General features: G+C 39.4%; 1 protein-coding gene across 1 annotated transcript; it reads left to right on the forward strand.

Moving 5' to 3' along the window:
- vapal (VAMP (vesicle-associated membrane protein)-associated protein A, like) lies at positions 1-17,961 on the forward strand. The gene is made up of 6 exons (XM_049598249.1): positions 1-171; positions 5,441-5,593; positions 9,637-9,740; positions 11,315-11,395; positions 15,377-15,556; positions 17,004-17,961. The coding sequence occupies exons 1-6, from the start codon at positions 114-116 to the stop codon at positions 17,163-17,165; spliced, it is 738 nt and encodes a 245-aa protein (XP_049454206.1). The 5' UTR covers positions 1-113; the 3' UTR covers positions 17,166-17,961.
- The last annotated feature ends 768 nt before the right edge of the window (positions 17,962-18,729 follow it).

Here is an 18,729-nt window from a genome sequence, read left to right on the forward strand (position 1 = left end):
ATGCTCGTTCGCAGAGCTCAGTCAGCATTTGACTCAGTAGTGGCAGGGGATCTAGGATTTCCACTTGTCAGTTTCTCCCCGATACCAAAATCAAGTGCATCCCCTCAGCTAAAATGTCAAAGTTGGATCAGATCCTTATCCTCGACCCTCCCTCCGACCTCAGATTCAAAGGTAGGTGAAGCAACACTTCTTGACGTGTGAAATGTCCAGCGAGTAGTGGTGGAGAATTTACCTGACTGAGACGATTTCACACTCCCTCAAGCGAATTTCGGCGCTAGCATGCTAGCTAGCATTCACCGCCATTTTAAGTTAGCCAGGGAAAAGACGGGCCGCTGTATCCTCGCACTGTAGTGACGTGGATAGCCGGCGTGGCGTGCCTCTTGACCGCCTGCCATTCACAAGCGGCTAACTGACAACGCACAGCAAAGAGGGGGGGTAATGTGTGGGAATAGATAGTGTTTGTAAAATGGAATGAAAGTGATCATATAACGCAGTGTTTGTCTTTAGCAACATGAGCTACTAACACTATGCTGTTGCTAGTGATGTTAGCAACAGCAAACTGTTGTTTCCTCAGGGTTCAGCCTATCCCCTGAAATGCACAACCTGGACGTAATATCGAAATAAATTTACTTTTTTAGCAACAAATGTTAATTTCCAACCTGACATACCTGTCAGACACTTTTTCGTGGCATACTCGTAAAGTAACTTGACAGTAGGAATGACAAACTTAGCCAACTGACGTTAACAACCTAACGTTACAGTTTTCAGCAACATTTAGCTAATGTTCGTTTATCCTAACTGCATTAGCTACATATGCTCAGTAAACATGTTAACCTACAACACTGTAATCACAACCCATTCATAGGAAACGAAAGTAATCCGCACATTAGAGTATCACTAATGGCTTGCTTGGCAATGATAACGTTCAATGATGTGTCAGTTACCCGTTGGCTAATGATAGCAAGGCTAGCTTGCTAATGCAAAAGTTGTTACCTTGCTAGCTACATTCATAGCTGCTCTCCAACAACAAACATGCATTTTGCGGACCTATCAACCTTGTCTCATAGCTTCAAAAAACTCCTACATGTAGTTTAAGTTATGACATTTGTATTATTCAACTGTTGCTCCTGTTATTAAGTCACCATTACAAGTGCTGAAGATAACAGCTAACAGTAAAACTGTATTGATGCAAGTCCAAGTTTCAGTATCACCAAGGACATTATGTCGTAAAACAGTCCCAGCAGTTGATCCATTTATCATGACCATTGTTCATTTTGACCCAGAAATCTTACACGTCTTGCATTTGTCCCAGTTACTAGTCTCTGTCTCTGCTGCAGGCATTGTTGTCAATGAGGCACTGTTTTATTGTTGCTGAATGCCCCACTGTCATAGAACCAAGAATCTCTCAGACCATTGTCTCGCTGATCCTAAGAGGCTGATTGTTAGCTAGGATTAGGTATGACTGGTCACTGATTGTAGCCTGAACATGACAGGATTGTTGCAAAGGTCACCGGTTCAAATAACCAGACTCGCAGGATAGATTTGGGTGGGAGGAAGTCACTGAACTGTTTTGGTGATTAGGTGTGGTGTGTGAAAATGATTTGTCACATCTTTGTACACATTCAGGTCTTTATCACAGGCTTGGAAGAAGCAGAAACCCATCATTATTCTCTATACTTTATTAAACAGCTAAGGAGTCCTAACTTCTCCAGTCAGGAGAAGTATTTTTTTCTGCTTCTGTTAGGCCTGTGACTGCATCATCAGGTGCACGACGTATGGTAGAGAATACAGCCTGCCCGTCAATGAAATTGCAGAGGGATACAGCTTAAAGTAAATAAAACCCATGGTGAATTAAGTTTAAAACTAGCTAGTTATAAGTAGCTAGTAGTATCGACCGTGACAACTGAGCACCTGTGAAACTAGGTTTAGTTTGTGCAACAGTTTAATGGTGGTTTTACTGACAACTTCAGTGAAGTAGTCAAACGGCTGACTGAGCCGATAGGTGCAGTCAGACGTCTACTTGGTTTGTTTTGGCTACATAAAAGCCTGAAAAAGTGGGGTCAAGAGTTAAACCCAAATACATAAATTAATGGTTGTCCTTCAGATGAATCTTAAATTGATATTGGCATTTAGTCTGATGGCAGAGACATGGTCCACCATAACCTGATCATGGACCTCCTTTTTTTTTTTTTATTTGATTTAAAATTGAGTTCTAATTAGACTTACTCTGATTTGTAGACACATGTCTTACATTTTCTGTCATCAGGTTAACTTTTTACCCTCTGCATACTGGAATGGAAGCAAGGCTGTGTTGCAGATAATCATTTATTGACCATCATTAATCATTTAATCACAACTTGTTTTTTTCTGTTGCACTGAGAACATAACACATGTAAGGCGTGAGGAAGAAAATCCCACTGGTTTGGTCTTAATATGAAATGTAAATTAAAATGCAAAGCAGCTGCAAATACATTGGTGTTTCTGTTAAGTAGGAGGATAACTAGCATGCAGACTTAAAGCTACACCACTGCTGCATCTGCTCGAGTATAATTTGAATAGTCATGATGTTTAACCTCCTGTGTATGCAGGCATGAGTCTGAATACAAAATGTTATGTGAAGAGTTAGTTTTTGCGCTTTGATACACATTAGTTACTGGTATGAACCAGCACGAAGCTAAATGTCAGATTGATCAAATAAAAAGATCATGCACTTTGGATCACATAAGAAAATGAAATCGTTCCTATTCTGTCTTTGAGAAGCAATATGAGGAGAAGGAAGATGACCACAGCTCCTTTGCTGTCACAGAGGCCGAGCTAAATTGGTCTGCGTGTATCTGAGAGCTGGTCTGTTTTAGAGCCTCTGCTGGGATTCCTCCAGCAAGCTAGAGGGGGCAGCCCTCCTTTCCTTGGCTGGTATTTTTAGAATAGGACTGGCCTGGGGGACCCTAACTCAGCATACATGCAACGAGATGAGAGAGACGGTGCTAACGCTGCTTGAGCAAAGGTGGCTTCTCAGCGTTAGGCAGTGGATGCAGGCTATGTGGGTGTATATCTGATGTGCTCAACTGCTTTCCAGTGTTTTATCTGTCTCAGTCCAGGTTTTAGTGCTGCTCACAGTACCTTACAGTGTAGAAATGTATCTCAGTCAACCTAAAACTCCTTTTTGATGAAGCAATTACGAGTTGTCTTAGGTCTGCGTGTTTTTATTGTGTCTGTGTGACAGAAAGGCTTTTGATAAATGAAATGAGTCAGAGTTTTTACCTCCTTTTAATCTTTCTCATGCAAAGAGCAGGTAGTGCTCTTGTACTCAGCAGGTACAGGACATCAGAAAGGCTTCAGGCATGTGCAGAGTCAGTAGATAAGGGTGACAAGCTGTAATTATCATGTACTTTGTATCTGCACACAAGTCACATTTACTCACCGTCATTCCTCACTCATTCACAACATCCACAGGGTCATTATTTCAACTTGTGATTGGGCAGATTGCTGCTCTGAGTCAGTAGGGGTGGTATGGTAGCAGTGGGTTTTTCAGGTTTATAGGAATGTCTTTGTGATGTACCTGTGTTGAAAACAATGCCCCAGTCATCCCAGTACATGTTAGCTTTACCTGGGTGGAGCCCCTCCAATCTGGTCATGCAATGCTTCTTATCTCTTTGAACACTAACTGTGAGTGAATGCTGAATGTGGGCTTTGTGAACAGCAGAGCTACAACCAAGCTGTAAAAAGGTATGGAAAGTAGGAAGAGTATTTGAATGCTTTTATTTCTTGGGCGTTTTCTGTGATTTTAATGTATATAATTAATGCAAAGAAGTTCAAACTTCAGTCACCATCAGTTGACCCTAAGGAAAAGACACAAGAGACACCTGATAATTATTTAGTGAGAGTTTACCTTAAATGAATGTATTATTATCTTAAATGAGAAATTTGTTAAGTGCATTTTAAACATTTGAATCACATAGTTGTGTAAAAACCTTTAATAATTGCATGAAAATTGTAATTTTATTTTTATTGATTTATGTTTTGGCATCCCTGTGAAGTAATTAAGACATATAAGGGATGTCACAGATAAAAAAAAAAAGCCAGAGTATAACCTCATATCTCAGTCCAAAATCAAAATAAAACTAGCCTATATTAAGCCCAACCAGTCAATTTAATTTCCCATTGGTTGACAACTTGCACTGTTAGCCTTTGAAACACCCAACAATCTGTAAATACCAATGGTAACTTGAGGCAAGTTCTATGAAACTCAAATTTATGTCAGAATTAGTGATATCGAAATAAACACTTGATAGTGTCAGAGGTAAAATGAGTAGACTGTTCTCACCCATAGCACCCATGCTATGATGTCAGCTAACCATGCACTTGAAGACATATTTTATTCCAGACCCTCAGGCTAACTGTGCTGATTAAGTTGTATTTGTTTTGGACATGATATCACGCATCAAAGCTGGATGATGTTGACCATGATTACGGAATTTGAAGCAAGCTCTGTCACAAGATAGAGAGCTTAATATTGATCTCTTGATGTTTGACCGAAGTAGGGCAGGGTCGTCATTTCCAATGTGAATGCATGAAATTAACTGTCAGGGGGAAAATGTAATTGATTTGGGTGGTTTGGTGTGTCGCTTGAAGACATGTAGGGAGTGATACTGATCTTCATGAAGGTCTCATGCAAAGCTTTGGATTTGTAGGTAGTAATACTCCTCCGTCAGGACTGGTAAGATGATAAACTATTTTAAGACGCATTTTGAAAATTGCATCTTTTTAAACAAGGTGCTCTTAAGCGTGTCTTACAAACGAGCTGGAAGTAACTGAAAAGTCTTCAGTAATAGTCAAACCAACCAAAACATACACCTTAGCATACTTTTTTTATGAACTATTGCAAGTTGCAATTGATGTAGAAGTAACTCCGATAATAAATCAGTGTAGTTCTGGCTACTGTTTTTTCATCTTTCCCGTTTTTAGAATATTTATGCCAAAACTATCCTGCAATCCAGCTTCAAGCCCAGCGAGTCACTATTCAATTAGTCCTAATTGGCCTAATTGATTTAAAGCCTGACAGTATTTTGAAATCAGTCCTTTTTTAAAGTTCTTTTTGAACTCTAAAAAGTTGGCACCAAACACTGCAGACCTTATCTGCCTTTCAGGGATTAGATGCAACCTGAAATGTTGAATTTTCCGTATTTCCACAGTTTACTGTAAACTGTAAACATGCAACATATTTATCCTCCATTCTCTGGTATTCTACATTCACTGAAAAAAATTGTGTCTTCATTGCATTTTAATGCTGCAGCAGATAATTTAAGTTGTGGTATGAGGATTTTTTTTTGTTGTTGTTGTTGCTTTATTTTTCATTTTACAGTTTTGCTGTGGTGGTGTGTGTAAAGACTGTGCTCCAAAAGTACAGAAATAATTTAATTCATCATTCTGTTCCCATCAGGTCCTTTCACAGATGTAGTCACCACCAACCTCAAACTGAAAAACCCCTCTGACAGAAAAGTGTGTTTCAAAGTGAAGACAACCGCGCCTCGCAGGTACTGTGTACGGCCAAACAGCGGCGTCATCGATGCCGGAGCAACTGTCGTTATCTCTGGTAAGTTTTTCAGAGATTTTCTCAGTCAACCGTCTGTCCAGTGACTTTTCTTCAGCCCACAAAATGTTAATTGAGAGAACAGTGGGAAACTAGGTCAGGGAGATGTAGCAGTTTGGTCACAGGTTAGCAAGGTCACATGCTGAATTGAAGCGGAGTTATCAAAGCCACAAGCAGTGATATGTGGAAGCAGTTGTTATCCAGTCAAGTCCATACGGTTCGCATTCCACTTGTGGCACATGTGGTGTACTGTACATACTGGATGCAGACTGAATCTGACCTGTATGCCAGTTGTATAATAAGACAGTAAACACTAAACCATCAGTGGTCTCTTCAGTGGGATGGGAAATATACCCTAATATCAATGTTGGGACAATATTGTTGGGTTGACTATTGGTGCTTTCACAAAATATTTTATGTCTTAAATAAATAAATAAATATGTCTTGATAATCATCAGTTTTGTGGATATAATGACTAAGTGGGTAAAGGCAAATAATAGATCAGCAAGAACAGTCTGCAAAGTTCAGAAAATTACATCACTTTACTGTAATTCAAGACAACATTGAGTCTCGTATCACGATATCGATATAATATCAATATATTGCTTGGCCATACTTACAAACCGCTTTCCTTTACTCATTTGAAACTGCACAATATATTCGCTTGGTCGGTTAAATACTGCAAGTGGATACTGGCATCCAATATTTTAGCATTACAAATATTAATTTGTGACCCAAGGGTAAGGAACCATATGCTGTATAATGCATCTTGCAAAGAGACGAGGCTCATTTCCAAAAAGGAGATACTGCAGAGGAAGATATCCTTGAGTCTTAAAACAGACCTGACAGCAGTAAAATATTTTTTTCTGCTTGAAAAACAAACAATCAAATGAGACACTTATGATAGAAATGGATAGGGCGGAGCAGTGTGGAGAAAATCAAATATCACAATCAATATATTAATATCAGTATTGTGACGATATTGTAGGGTCACAAAATATTAACACAATGACATTTTTGGTAAGTAATCATCAGTAATGTGGATATAATGATGAAATGGATAAAGGCAAACAACAGAACAGCTAGAACAAGTCTGGCAAGTTCAGAAAAGTGTCTCACTTTACTGCATTGCAGCCTTAAAAATCAGGAAAAGGCAGCACTTACGATCTTACATTATGCAAAATCTAAGACAATAGCAAGTCTCATATCACAAAATCGATGTGCTCCCAACATATTGCCCAGCCCTAGGAAGGTCCCTGGCTACCTTTTAAATGCACAGCAGACATCTAGCCATAATACCATGAAGGCAGCGATGTGTGCAATTTGAAGCCCAGATAAAGTCTGAGTAGGTTATTGTCATTACATTTATACTCTAAATAATCAATCACTGTAAAATATGCAGAGTGCTCCTATTTTTTTATTATACTATTGAAGGACCTTTTTAGTTTTGCAAGTATCTATTTCAGACCTCAACTTGTTGATTCAGCCAGCTGCTGCTAAGGGTTGACGAGAGCCAACTGTACTGAACACGCTGCTAAAACTACACGTTAACTGACTGATTGTCAGCTTGGTGTTTGGGGCCCTAAAAAACTCCCCGCCAGTTTTACAGTAATAGTTACACAAATATTGTTAACAAGGGGCTACCACAGTAGTGTCATGGCAGAAATATTTGGTTTTAGGTTGAATATAGCTGATGTATGTGAACTATAGCATGAAAACAGGAAAATTAATGTAACAGCCACGAAAGCAGCCTACAGAAACATCTTAATCGCAGCTGCTGGATATTTTCATCTGGCTTTTTAGGGTCAAATTAGCCTCAATATAGGTGCTGTAATTGTCAATCAGTTTCAATCAATTCAATCAATTTTATTTATAAAGCCCAATATCACAAATCACAATTTGCCTCACAGGGCTTTACAGCATACGACATCCCTCTGTCCTCAGGATTGGTTGATTTATCATGGAGTAGTGTTGTCACGATACCAAAATCTTTGTTTCGGTACCAATACCAATATGAATTTCGCTACTTTTCGATACTCTTCGGTACTTTTCCTAAGAAAAAGTCCTTTTGGATACAAACCTTTAGAACAATAAATAGTAGGGGTGTAACGGTACCAAAAAAATCATGGTTTGGTAAGTATCTCAGTACGGACGTCACGGTTTGGTAACTCAAATGTTCCACCAAGTTTGTGTTGTCTCGTGTTGTCTCCCTTTGCGAGGCAGACTTTCTCTTGCCTTTTTTCACATGCGCCAGCTGCGAATGTTGATACAGGTGTTGTCATACACACCACTTGCGCAATCTGTGCTCCAATAGGAACAAGAAAGGCGTTTGTGTGCATAATTGAGTAAAATAAATTAACTAAATTAATGAATTGAATCAATTTCAAAGTACTGGTATTTTCCGAATGCAGTATAGTACCATTTGGAATACTCTAGTTCCGCGGTACTATTTTAGTACCGGTATACCATGCAACACTATCATGGAGTCTGTACATGTAAAGTTGCCTTGCCCAAATCTTATACAGCAGTGTTTCAGGTCACTAAATTTAATGATTTTGCTTTAAAATGGTGACTGTTGAATGTTAAGTTTCCTCTAGTGACTGTAGACAGCTTCAATTTGTGTTAGTTGCAATGTACTTCAATGATAACATTCAAAGTGGGGAAAGAAGTATCAAAAGGTCCAAAGAAACCTCTCAGAAAAGTCCTGCAGAACCACTTCTCCTCTGTCTGTGTGCTCAGTATGTTCCAAATACTCACATTTACAATCATAGTTAAATTTGGAAAGGGTTTTAATACTTTTTCTTGCAGTATTTATGTATGAGCACCAGCTGCGCTTTCGTGCTCTCTCTAATGGCCTTTACACACCAAATCTGTATGTTTTGTATGTGTTTTTCAAAGCCGTCATCATTTGGTTTGTTGCGAAAGTCGCAGTAGGAGACAAATTGGAAACTCAATTGTAACTCCACTGGAGTTACCTCCCTGGCCGTCACCACTCTCTGCTCACATCTGGCATTTGGCACTGCAGCTACCTATCTCTGTCTCTACACTGTTGCTTTCTCCTTCTCTGTCTTTGTGCAGGCTTCATCTTCTGTTTCATCCTCCTCGTCATCATCATCCACCTGAATGTGACCTGTTGAAAGTATGCTGAGTTATGAAATAATGCTGTGCACCCAGTTCCTCTCTGTCATTGCAGATATATGTGTCCCGCTGGTTCCATTTTCTTGACTGCTTCTTGTTCAAAAACTCTCAAGGCTTTTGATGGATGCGGGGAAAAAAAGCACAGAAAATTGAACCTTACTCTGAAACTTTCATCTTACAGTTTTGAAATCAGTGGTAAAGGTGATTGACATAACGTGAGGTTGTATTTATTTTTAGATGTGCAACAATTCCGACGAAAAACACAGACTTGGTGTGGAAAGGCTTTTATTGTTAATGTTTACTTAAGTAATTCTGCTGTTCTCCGCCGCTAACCAAGAAAAGAGAAGATGTCGTTATGTGATAGCCTTGTTATAGCTATCTTTTAATAAGAAATGTTCAGTGCTTTGAAAACATATTGCCATTGTACATAAGTTTTATTAAATCATCAAAGCATCAAAGGAACACAGGAGTTTGTTTAATGCTATTTAAATTTTGGATGGTGCACCACTCTGCGTGGACAATCACGTTGGAGATTTATATTTAATTCATTTAAATTTTGGAACATAAACAACAGCCTTTTAAAGTTGGTTAGGAGAAGATGGAATTAACTAATTTAAGAGAAAGACAACAACATGAGGTTGATCAGAAGTCAGCCTTCCAGCTTCACTGTTGGATGAATGTACTGACTTGGAATTTCCACATTACATAAAGAATGTATTCATTTTTGGCTTGCTGAGGTATACATCTATTTAAATTAGGCAAATTCTTAAATTATATTTTACCACGGCAGTGTGTTATCACAGGTTATACATTTCTGGGATTTATTATGCTGAATATTGAGGTAATATTTTTTCTGTGTAGAGATGTCTTTGCTTAAATGTTTTACAGTGATTATCTTTCATTTACAGTCATGCTACAGCCCTTTGACTATGACCCCAATGAGAAAAGTAAACACAAATTCATGGTGCAGACGATTTTTGCCCCGTCAAATGTTTCTGACATGGATTCATTGGTGAGTGATTTTTCTTTACTTTTAAGACTCTTAGCAAAGATGTTGTTTAAAATGTGTAAAGCAGAACACACTTTAGCACCTGTCAGTAGTCATTTTAATGTTTGGAAATCCACACACACCACTAAAAAATAGGGATACACTGATGTTGGAGCTTGACATAAATGTTTGCCCTCTTTACCTGTTTTACTCTTTATGAAACAAACTCTTGTGTAAGGAACTAGTTTCCTTGGAATTACCTGTGGGTCTCTGTAGTATTTGCTATAGACCGTTTACTGTAATTGAATTGCTAGGCAACTGCTTGGGTCCATGTTTACTTCCTGTCAGCTGATGTTAATCACATACACTGCAGAACATTCTAGGAAAATATGAAAGGACCAATTTAGGATATTTTGATAAGTTTGAAACTGTCTACATTAGGGCCCGGACACATGCTGCATTTTGTGCGCCCTCTGTTTTAAATGACAACGCACAAAGGCCACGCTCAAAAGCTGGGGCGACACAATCACGACATGCAAGCGTTCCCAAACAGTCAAAAGCATCTGTTTTTCAGAGTGTGGCGGCTGCGTCCTGAGATAAACAAAGTCCACCTTTCGGGATGCAGCAACATACACCGCATGTCATGTAATAAGAAACAACCAGTCATGGGGTTAGATATCTTTCTTGTGTAAACATCAGTCCATGATAAATATTGAGAAGTTGGTCATTTTAGTGCAGGATGGCCCAGAGCTTTACATCTGTCCCATGCACAATCGTTTGGCCTAATACACCATTAAAAAACAACGGCTAAAAGAAGATCAGCTCTGAACTTGGGATTGCTGGTAAGTTGGCTATGATACGGTGCTGGTTAGCCACAAGAGTAGCACCCAGCGCCCAGCGCCGGAGATATATATATATATATATATATATATATATAAAATATAAAATATAAGTGAGCTATGATGCATTCTCAAGTGTCCACCAGAGGACAGCAAAGCCTTAGTCAGTCAGTTAAACATTCACATACCCTGAAGTCATGTTCATGAGCTGGCTTGTCCTGAATGAGATGCAAAATCCAGGAAGTGTGAAGGAACAAATGTCTGACTGGTCCTGATAACCAGAATCTCACAAGGTTTCTGTTTTATCAGATACTTTGGTTTCATGGCATAACTTAACCTTGTTAGACCTTTCACCTCTGACACAAATTATGTCACTTACTCAAGCATAAATCTGTGCTTTACATTATAAGCACTTTGAATCATAAGCACACACCTTTGTTATTGAGTGAGTAAAATCACTAAACAACTGTCTCAGGTTAGGAGCGGACTTTAAGGAAATTTGTCATTCAAACATACAGACCCCGAAAGTAATGGAAAATATAGACTTTTGTTTGTGTAGGAAAATGAGGCTGGTGGTTATTACTGTTTTTTAAATGAAGCTGTGCATGTTTTATGTTATGTCCATAGATTTAAGGCTGCATTGTATGTGAATAATATGAAGTGTGTGTGTCTGTGTCTGTGTGTGTCTGTGAGTGGATAGGATCCAGCTGCTAGCAGTTTGACTTGATGAATAACATGCCCATTTTTCATCTCCACCAGTGGAAAGATGCAAAACCCGATGATCTCATGGATTCCAAACTGAGATGTGTCTTCGAGCTGCCTTCTGAAAACGATAAAGTGGTAAGAGGTGCTGCCGCACATTAAGAACTTATTTCCACATAATTTAAATCACAACCTGGACTATAATTTTTGTCGCTGAAGGACTTTTGTTGAATGCTGAACTTTGAAAATTTCCAGAATACCCAAGCTTTCCATAAAGGCAAAAGCTTTGGATAAAATCCACTGTTTTAATGTCGAATAAGTTGAGAATGCTGCTCTAATGGAAACATGGGCACGTGCATAAATATATATGAAAATAAAAAAACCTCAGCTGCTAGCTTTCATTTCTCTCGCTCACCATTTTACACTCATAAAATTATCTGCTGTTTCCCTTCCAAACCTCACCTAAAATACTTAATTGTGTCATGCCATGTCACACCTCTGTTTTTCAAATGGTGGAAATTTTATTTTGTCAGGCAGATCAGGAACAGTACCGTCTTGACACTCCTTGTTTTTAGCTGAACAAATCTTCTGGCAACCTCAGGTGTGTCAAAGATAGGGCTGCAGCGTTACAGTGGTTTCACGGTATACCATGGTATGAAAATTGATGGTTATTATACCATGTACATTTGTTTATCCACAGCATTGGAAAAATATGCAACTGGATGGAGAGTCTCACCTGCTTGTGTGTTTCTCCTTTCCTCCTCAGCTGCCTTTGTTACATGTACTTCCATTAAAAACAGTGGTTTCAAGTTTCACACATAATTGACTGCTAGCTCAACCAAAAAACCGCTCTTGTTGTTATCTGTTAAAGATCATTGTAACTGATAATAATAATAATGATGGTGTAATATTGTATACCATGATACAGTGAAACCATGAATCAGAGTTGGCACGTAGCAGTCTGTCTCTTGGCAGCAACAGGGATTATGGCACAATTGGAAAGTGTGAAAAAAATGTGAAAAAAATAGAACAACCACCAAAATGATTATTTAAAGTGTTTTGTTATATGTTAAAGTTTGACACTTAACTGTGTGCTCCTGTTAACCCACACCAACCTGGCGGCCAACACAAGTGATGCCACAAAGGATTGTTCGAAATTTACAAGCAATGCTGCTGTTCTTGAACGTTATCAAAATTCCCACTGTGTTGTATGCAGATATTCTGTTGTGGGCTGCATGAAATCTTTGCATGCATCTGATTTTTGTTGAGCATGAAAACCGCAGCCAGCGGGTGCCTTTTGCACTGCATTTTGCATTTGGTGGCTAACGCCACCTATACCGCCTACATCAAGCCCAAAGATCTCTGGTGTGAATACCAAGAACAGCAGTGTGAAAGCATTTCAAGGTGAGAGAAGCGCTCTGAAAGATAAACAGTTTGAATGATGTGGGTGTTTATTTAGTTGGTTGCTCCAACCACTTGTTCACATCAAAGTAAGAAGCATGTTGATATTAAAATGGCTAGTTTACACATTTAAGATTCAAGACCTCACCACAGCTCTGAGTGTGACTGTAGCTGTGGTGTTGTATTGGTCTGCATTACACTAATGTTTTGTGAGTCCCCATAGAAACACACACGGCACACTAACTCAGAATTTAAAATTGAATCAACAAAACAAACTGAATGTAAAAAGCCGTACAAAGATAGTGTTGATTACAGGGCTATTGTAATGGATTGCATTAGTTTGTGCTTAATAAACTGGTGACTCTGTGAACACTGGGACCCTGTATTAATGAGCCTCTCAGTGTAATCAGGATTTAGGTAAGCAGTGTTGCTGGACAGCTCAGCAGGTCCTCACAGTTCAGGTGAAATGCCCCTGGGGCCAGCCAGATTTAACTTCCTTTAAGAAGCTCTGCTGTGTGGATATGTGGACTGCTGAGTCAACACGGTGTCTGCTCTCTGCTTTGGCTTGTGTTGCATGTATGTCACTTGCAACACGTGAAGTATGGAGCTTTATGGGATTAAGACGTAGTGTGAGGTGTAATGTTAAGATGTGGAAACTCATGAAGAGTAACATTTATAGAGTGCGAGAAAGGCAGGGTATTAAACCTCAATACTTTTTCAGTAACAACAAAATGTGTTTGTTCAGTTTAACAAGCTGTCAAGGACTGAAAGCTGGTAAAAAAAAATTACTACAGAGCTCTAGCACACCAAAAAGTCTTAGATGGATACATTGTGTGAAAGACTGACTTGTGTAAGAACCAAAACAGTTCCACAGTCTGTCGACCACTTTTTTTACCTAATGAAAGTCTGAGGACCAAATGGCATAAACAAATTAAGCACAAGGGATTGACAGTGTGTGAGAATTTTTGTTTGGTTCGTTCAGAAGTACTAATACAAAATCAAATATGTGGTCAAATTTGAGATCTTGTTTACTTAGTTTTCAATCAGATATTTTAAAAAAGCATTTCGTCAGTTTTATCAGGCACTGTCTCAACTGCTGGTGTTTGAGACTGAAACTCATGTTCTCATGGCTCAAGTTCATATTCCTCAAGAGAAAATATATAAAAATGTTATTATTGTCTTTCTACCAAAACTTGGTTATCTAGTTAGCACTAGTATAGGAACATTTATGAAGATACCCAGCTCTGTGTGGAAGTAGTGTTGGTAACATACAGTAAGTGCAGGTGATTGAGGTGCACCATAGAGGTGGTTCGGCCAAGAAGAGGTATTGTCCTCTGGGATGCTTAAATATACTGCTGAGAAGCCTAAATCAATGATGCACTGATTTATTGGTCGAACTGTGATATCGGCCAATATTCGCTTTGTTTAATGCCATCAGCCGGTTGGCAAATAAGATGACATTGACTGATGGCAGTGGCGAGTCACAATATTTTTGTGTGGCAATATTGTATTGTCACACAGTGCCAAGTATCGTTTTTTTTTTTTATTAAATAAATTATTAATGTGACAAATACAAATTAAACTTTAGGTAGCCTACTAGAATAATATAATCATTTGCTTTTTCAGTCCACCAGATACATTCTGCAAAGAAATGGCTGAAGGAGGATGAACAGACTGAAAACTATCTCATTAGCTAAAAGAGATGTTAAGTTTTCCTCTTTGGACATAATTTACAGTCCAAAAAAAGGAAATAAATCGCAATATATTTTAGCGCAATACTCAGCGTATCGCAACATATTTAAAATTGCAATAATGAGTTTTGCACAGGCTAAAAAGCAGTGCTCCAGACCAACGGTGTCCCAGGGACAATAGAAAACGTGTTTGGGACGAACTTGGAGACGGAGATCTTCCCTTGCCTTCTTTGATTGAATTTGTTCTCATTCAAAGGTAGTGTAAGGAAGGGCTGAATGACCTCAATTAAAACACTTAAGTATTTTTTAATAATGAAGATTGCTTTCTTCCCCTGGCTCTAAAGGGGTAATTAATAGCAACAAAAACAAAATAAATAACAACAACCAAAAAACATCTGTATCTGCTGTCAGCCACATTGTTATTTTGATTATCAGTATAGGCCCTACATTTGACAACTGGTGCATCCTTAGCCTAAATTAATAAAACGTCATGAACAGAGTTGCCCTCTTGATAACCCCAGTCACAGGCACACACCCACTCTGCTGTAAGACACAACAGGTCAGTGTTGACCATCTGAACCTTCCTGCTGATTTATGATGAGACATCCGGATGTTTGCAGCAGCACTTATTTAGTATCATTTCTTCCAAAAATGACCTTGGCCTTGATGGACGTCTATATAAATGTTTGCCTTGGATTGTGGTAAAAGGGATAATAACATCATATCCTGTCTGTGTATTGATTGTCAACCTTCATCTACAATACAGTTGTTGTATTTCCATTACAAAGCCCTTCATTTCCCTATGCCGTCATGTTGTCTGTCCCACAAAACAAAGCCACATCAAACATGACTTCTGGAGGGATGTATTTCCTCCTTGGTCTCTTTGATCTGGCACTGTGAGCTTCTGGGCCTCGGACAAGGCTGCCTTTCTTTGGCACGGGCTTCCGTCTAGAGGCTAACCTCCCTACTTAGCTCAGGGCATGCTGAATTTCACTTCAGTGGTTCTCTCCCTCTACTTGTTGGGCAGAATGACGTGGATGCGACCAAAGCAGCCCCGGTGATGAACTCTGCGAAGGGCGACACATCAGCAGCCACGGTGCCTGTCACTGCCTCACTGGATGATTCGGAGATGAAGAAAGTGATGGAGAAGTGCAAGAGGCTGCAATCTGAGTTGAACAAGCTGGCTGACGAGAACCGACAATTAAAGGTTAGATGTGTTGATAAGACACAATAAAACATGGTGGTTTCATTGTGATTACTTCCAATCCTAAAAACATCGTGATTGTACTGCTTTCTGTGTGTATTAATACCTGGCATTTAACATACATATTCCTTATACAGATAGCATATTATTACGGTGTGCAAATGGGCTCTTGAAATAGAAGTAAAATCTGCTTCAGTTCCTCTACACTGAAGCAGTTACTGTGGACACCTTGACACAATCAAAGAAAGCAAATTTTACATCTGGTTTCTACCTAGTTAGTCTAGCAGAGGAACCAGACCAGCTCCTAATCTTCAGAGAAACAAGTTAAAGGGCAAAACACAAATGCATCTGCAGCAATAAACAAAAATGTAAAATGGAGCCTGGTATTCATGTGTCTTGGGTGATCCAATTGCAGCTGGACAGCCCTAGTTTGTCTGGTCACATATGGACATAGAATGTGTCTCCATGTGTCTCGAGTGACCACTTTTTAATGGATCTCAATTCCCTGCTCTATATGCAAATAAACACGTAACAGCATATGGTGAACTGACTGTTCATTGGAAGGAAAGCGGCTCCAGAGATGATCCTGCAGTACTGTGCATCTAACCTGTGTAACAACAGCAACATAAAGTCTGGCTCTTTAGCAGGGAGTTGGATGAATAAGACCTCAGCTGAGCTGGTGGTCCTTCAGTGTGGTCCAAGACAAATTAGTGTACACACTGCTGACAGAATATAACCATATGCAGCCCAGACCACTTCTGAATGGCATCTGGCCAGTCAGATCTCAAGATGCTTTGAGGACGCTCTGGGCACACTCACATCTGTACTTCGAGCCACGCCACACAGTACAAATAGGTACCAAACACAAGTTACCCAAAACATAAAGAACAATATTCAATACTGAAACTAAGCCTGCTACTTGTGATCTATAACATATCTTTGTTTACGTTAGGTTACGTTTTCATAAGGACCCTCGTCGACATCCGGCGCTTGGGCAGTGACTTGCGATGTCAAACACCGATGAAAAAGGCCGTCCTTAAACGTTGGCATGATATGCGGCCGGTTGCCCTTATAGTTTAACAGTACCTCAAGGTTGTTGAGGTATGACTGTAAGTAAATGGTAAATTTCCTGTGAAACCACAAGTGTATCTTGAAAGAAGGCAATGCATGTAACAGGCAAAACTTGACAAGGTGTCCCAGAACGTCAACAACCAACGCACCCAGGGTACCTTGCATGTCATATGTGGACGTGGAAAGTCCATGACCAAATATGTGACGAGGTCGGAGTGAAAATGTGTCCGCTTAAGAGCTCAATATCATATAGGGGACTCATTAAATGTGATTTTTCAATTATGGGTTCCAAGATAATAAAGTCTGAGGACCCTCCTGGCTCGCAAACATGCCTTGTATGTTGACGGTCTTCTTTTCCACTCCTCCTACTCTGTTACAGGAGGATGGTATCAGAATGAGAAAGATGCCCCGCTCAGACCACATGACATCAAACTCAACCAGCCTCCTCGGCCGAGAAGCCAGCACCGCCTCCCTGCCCTCCCTCCTCGTCGTCATAGCAGCCATCTTCATCGGATTCTTCCTAGGGAAGTTCATCTTGTAGACTGGGAGATGCATGCCAGCCGTATCCCCCCGCCCCGGCTCCGGAATAAAAACAGGCCTGGAAAAACCGAGAAGTCTTTGTGTTGACTTTGCCATATCATTGGTAGTGTGGCCTACAGTGAACACATCTGTACAGCATCATTCGAAGGCGCCGCCTTTTTACAATCTCACACGGTTAGTACACAGAGAGTTGAGAAAAGAAAGGCGACAAAAAAGTGATTGCTCCCTTTTTTCTTTTGTTTTCTGTTTTCTGATGGCTGGATTATACAGGTAATGTGGCGGGACAATGAGAGTTGTATACTATCAGTCAACATGGAAGATGCACCTAGAGTGAACCATGGGCAAGAGGCAGTCAGAAGATTAGATTTTTTTCTCTCGCTCTCTCTCTGTTGTTTTTAATAGGAATTGAATGGAATGTTAGGTGTCTTGTAAATGTTGTTTTAAATCCTTTTAATCAAAAAAGGAAAGAACTTCCATCAAAAACACCTTGCTACCTGTTGCTGGATTGCCTCTGAAGTAAATTTGTTCAGTTTGTAATTTCTACTTCTTGTCTTGGAATGTTCAGGTCCAGCTGGGGATAGGTGCCTCCTTCTTGTACATTTCTGTCCTTTCCTTTTCCTCACAACACCAATGCAGACTTTATATATTATTATTATTATTATTATTAATATTATTATTATTATTATTATACAAATCATATATTCCTTTTGAGGCAAATATGACTGAAATAAGGTCTCCATTCTTAAAATCCTGTCCCATGGTATTAAGCATTGAAGAAATAAAAATGAAAAAATGTGGTTTCGATAGCCGTCTTTTCCTGTGTCTCCCCTTTTCAGTGATACACCCTCAAATATTCTTTATGTGATGCCATAAAGTGAGCGTGCTATGTTTGTGTGCCAGCTTTTCCATCAGTATTGCCGCCAACATTTTGTATTGGATACTTTTTTCTTATTACAAGAACAAAGTACCCTATGTGAGCTAACCATGTGTTTTAATTACACTTGATGTTTCAGTCAAGCAATATCTACCATATCCCCGTTATTTGGTTTTATTAGCTGCCAAGAGTCATACAACTAGAAAATGCTTCTCTACCTCAGACATCTGCTCTGTTATGAAACTGGAGAAAATGCTGTGTAAAGTTATGCAGTGTTTACGGACCAAATTAATCAAGATGCAAGTCTGGCACTCTTTTGGATTCTTTGTTAGATGTTTCAACATTTTAATGGTTTTACCTTGCATATATTCCGGGCTGTTACTCAGTATTTTTGAGGTTTTCTGCCAAGGTAATTTTGCTAAGTTTTTGGTACATTTCAGTTTGATGGCTAAAATACTGAACCTTCTTGACAAGATGCTTATTTTACCCAAAAGTGAAACCTGCAATCTTTGTATTAAATGTAAAGAGGTATGATTCACACTGACTGCTGGAGGACAGGGTACCGTGGGAAAAGACCACTGGACGTTTTTGGGTTTTTTGGGGGGTTTTTTTTTTCGTCTTTTTGGCAGTAGAGAGAGGGACATCCTGCGCCTGCGGGGTCTGAGCAAGTATTGAATGTCGATGAATGCAT

The sequence above is a fragment of the Epinephelus fuscoguttatus genome, linkage group LG15, assembly GCF_011397635.1.
Source record: "Epinephelus fuscoguttatus linkage group LG15, E.fuscoguttatus.final_Chr_v1".
NCBI classification, from domain to species: Eukaryota; Metazoa; Chordata; class Actinopteri; order Perciformes; family Serranidae; genus Epinephelus; species Epinephelus fuscoguttatus.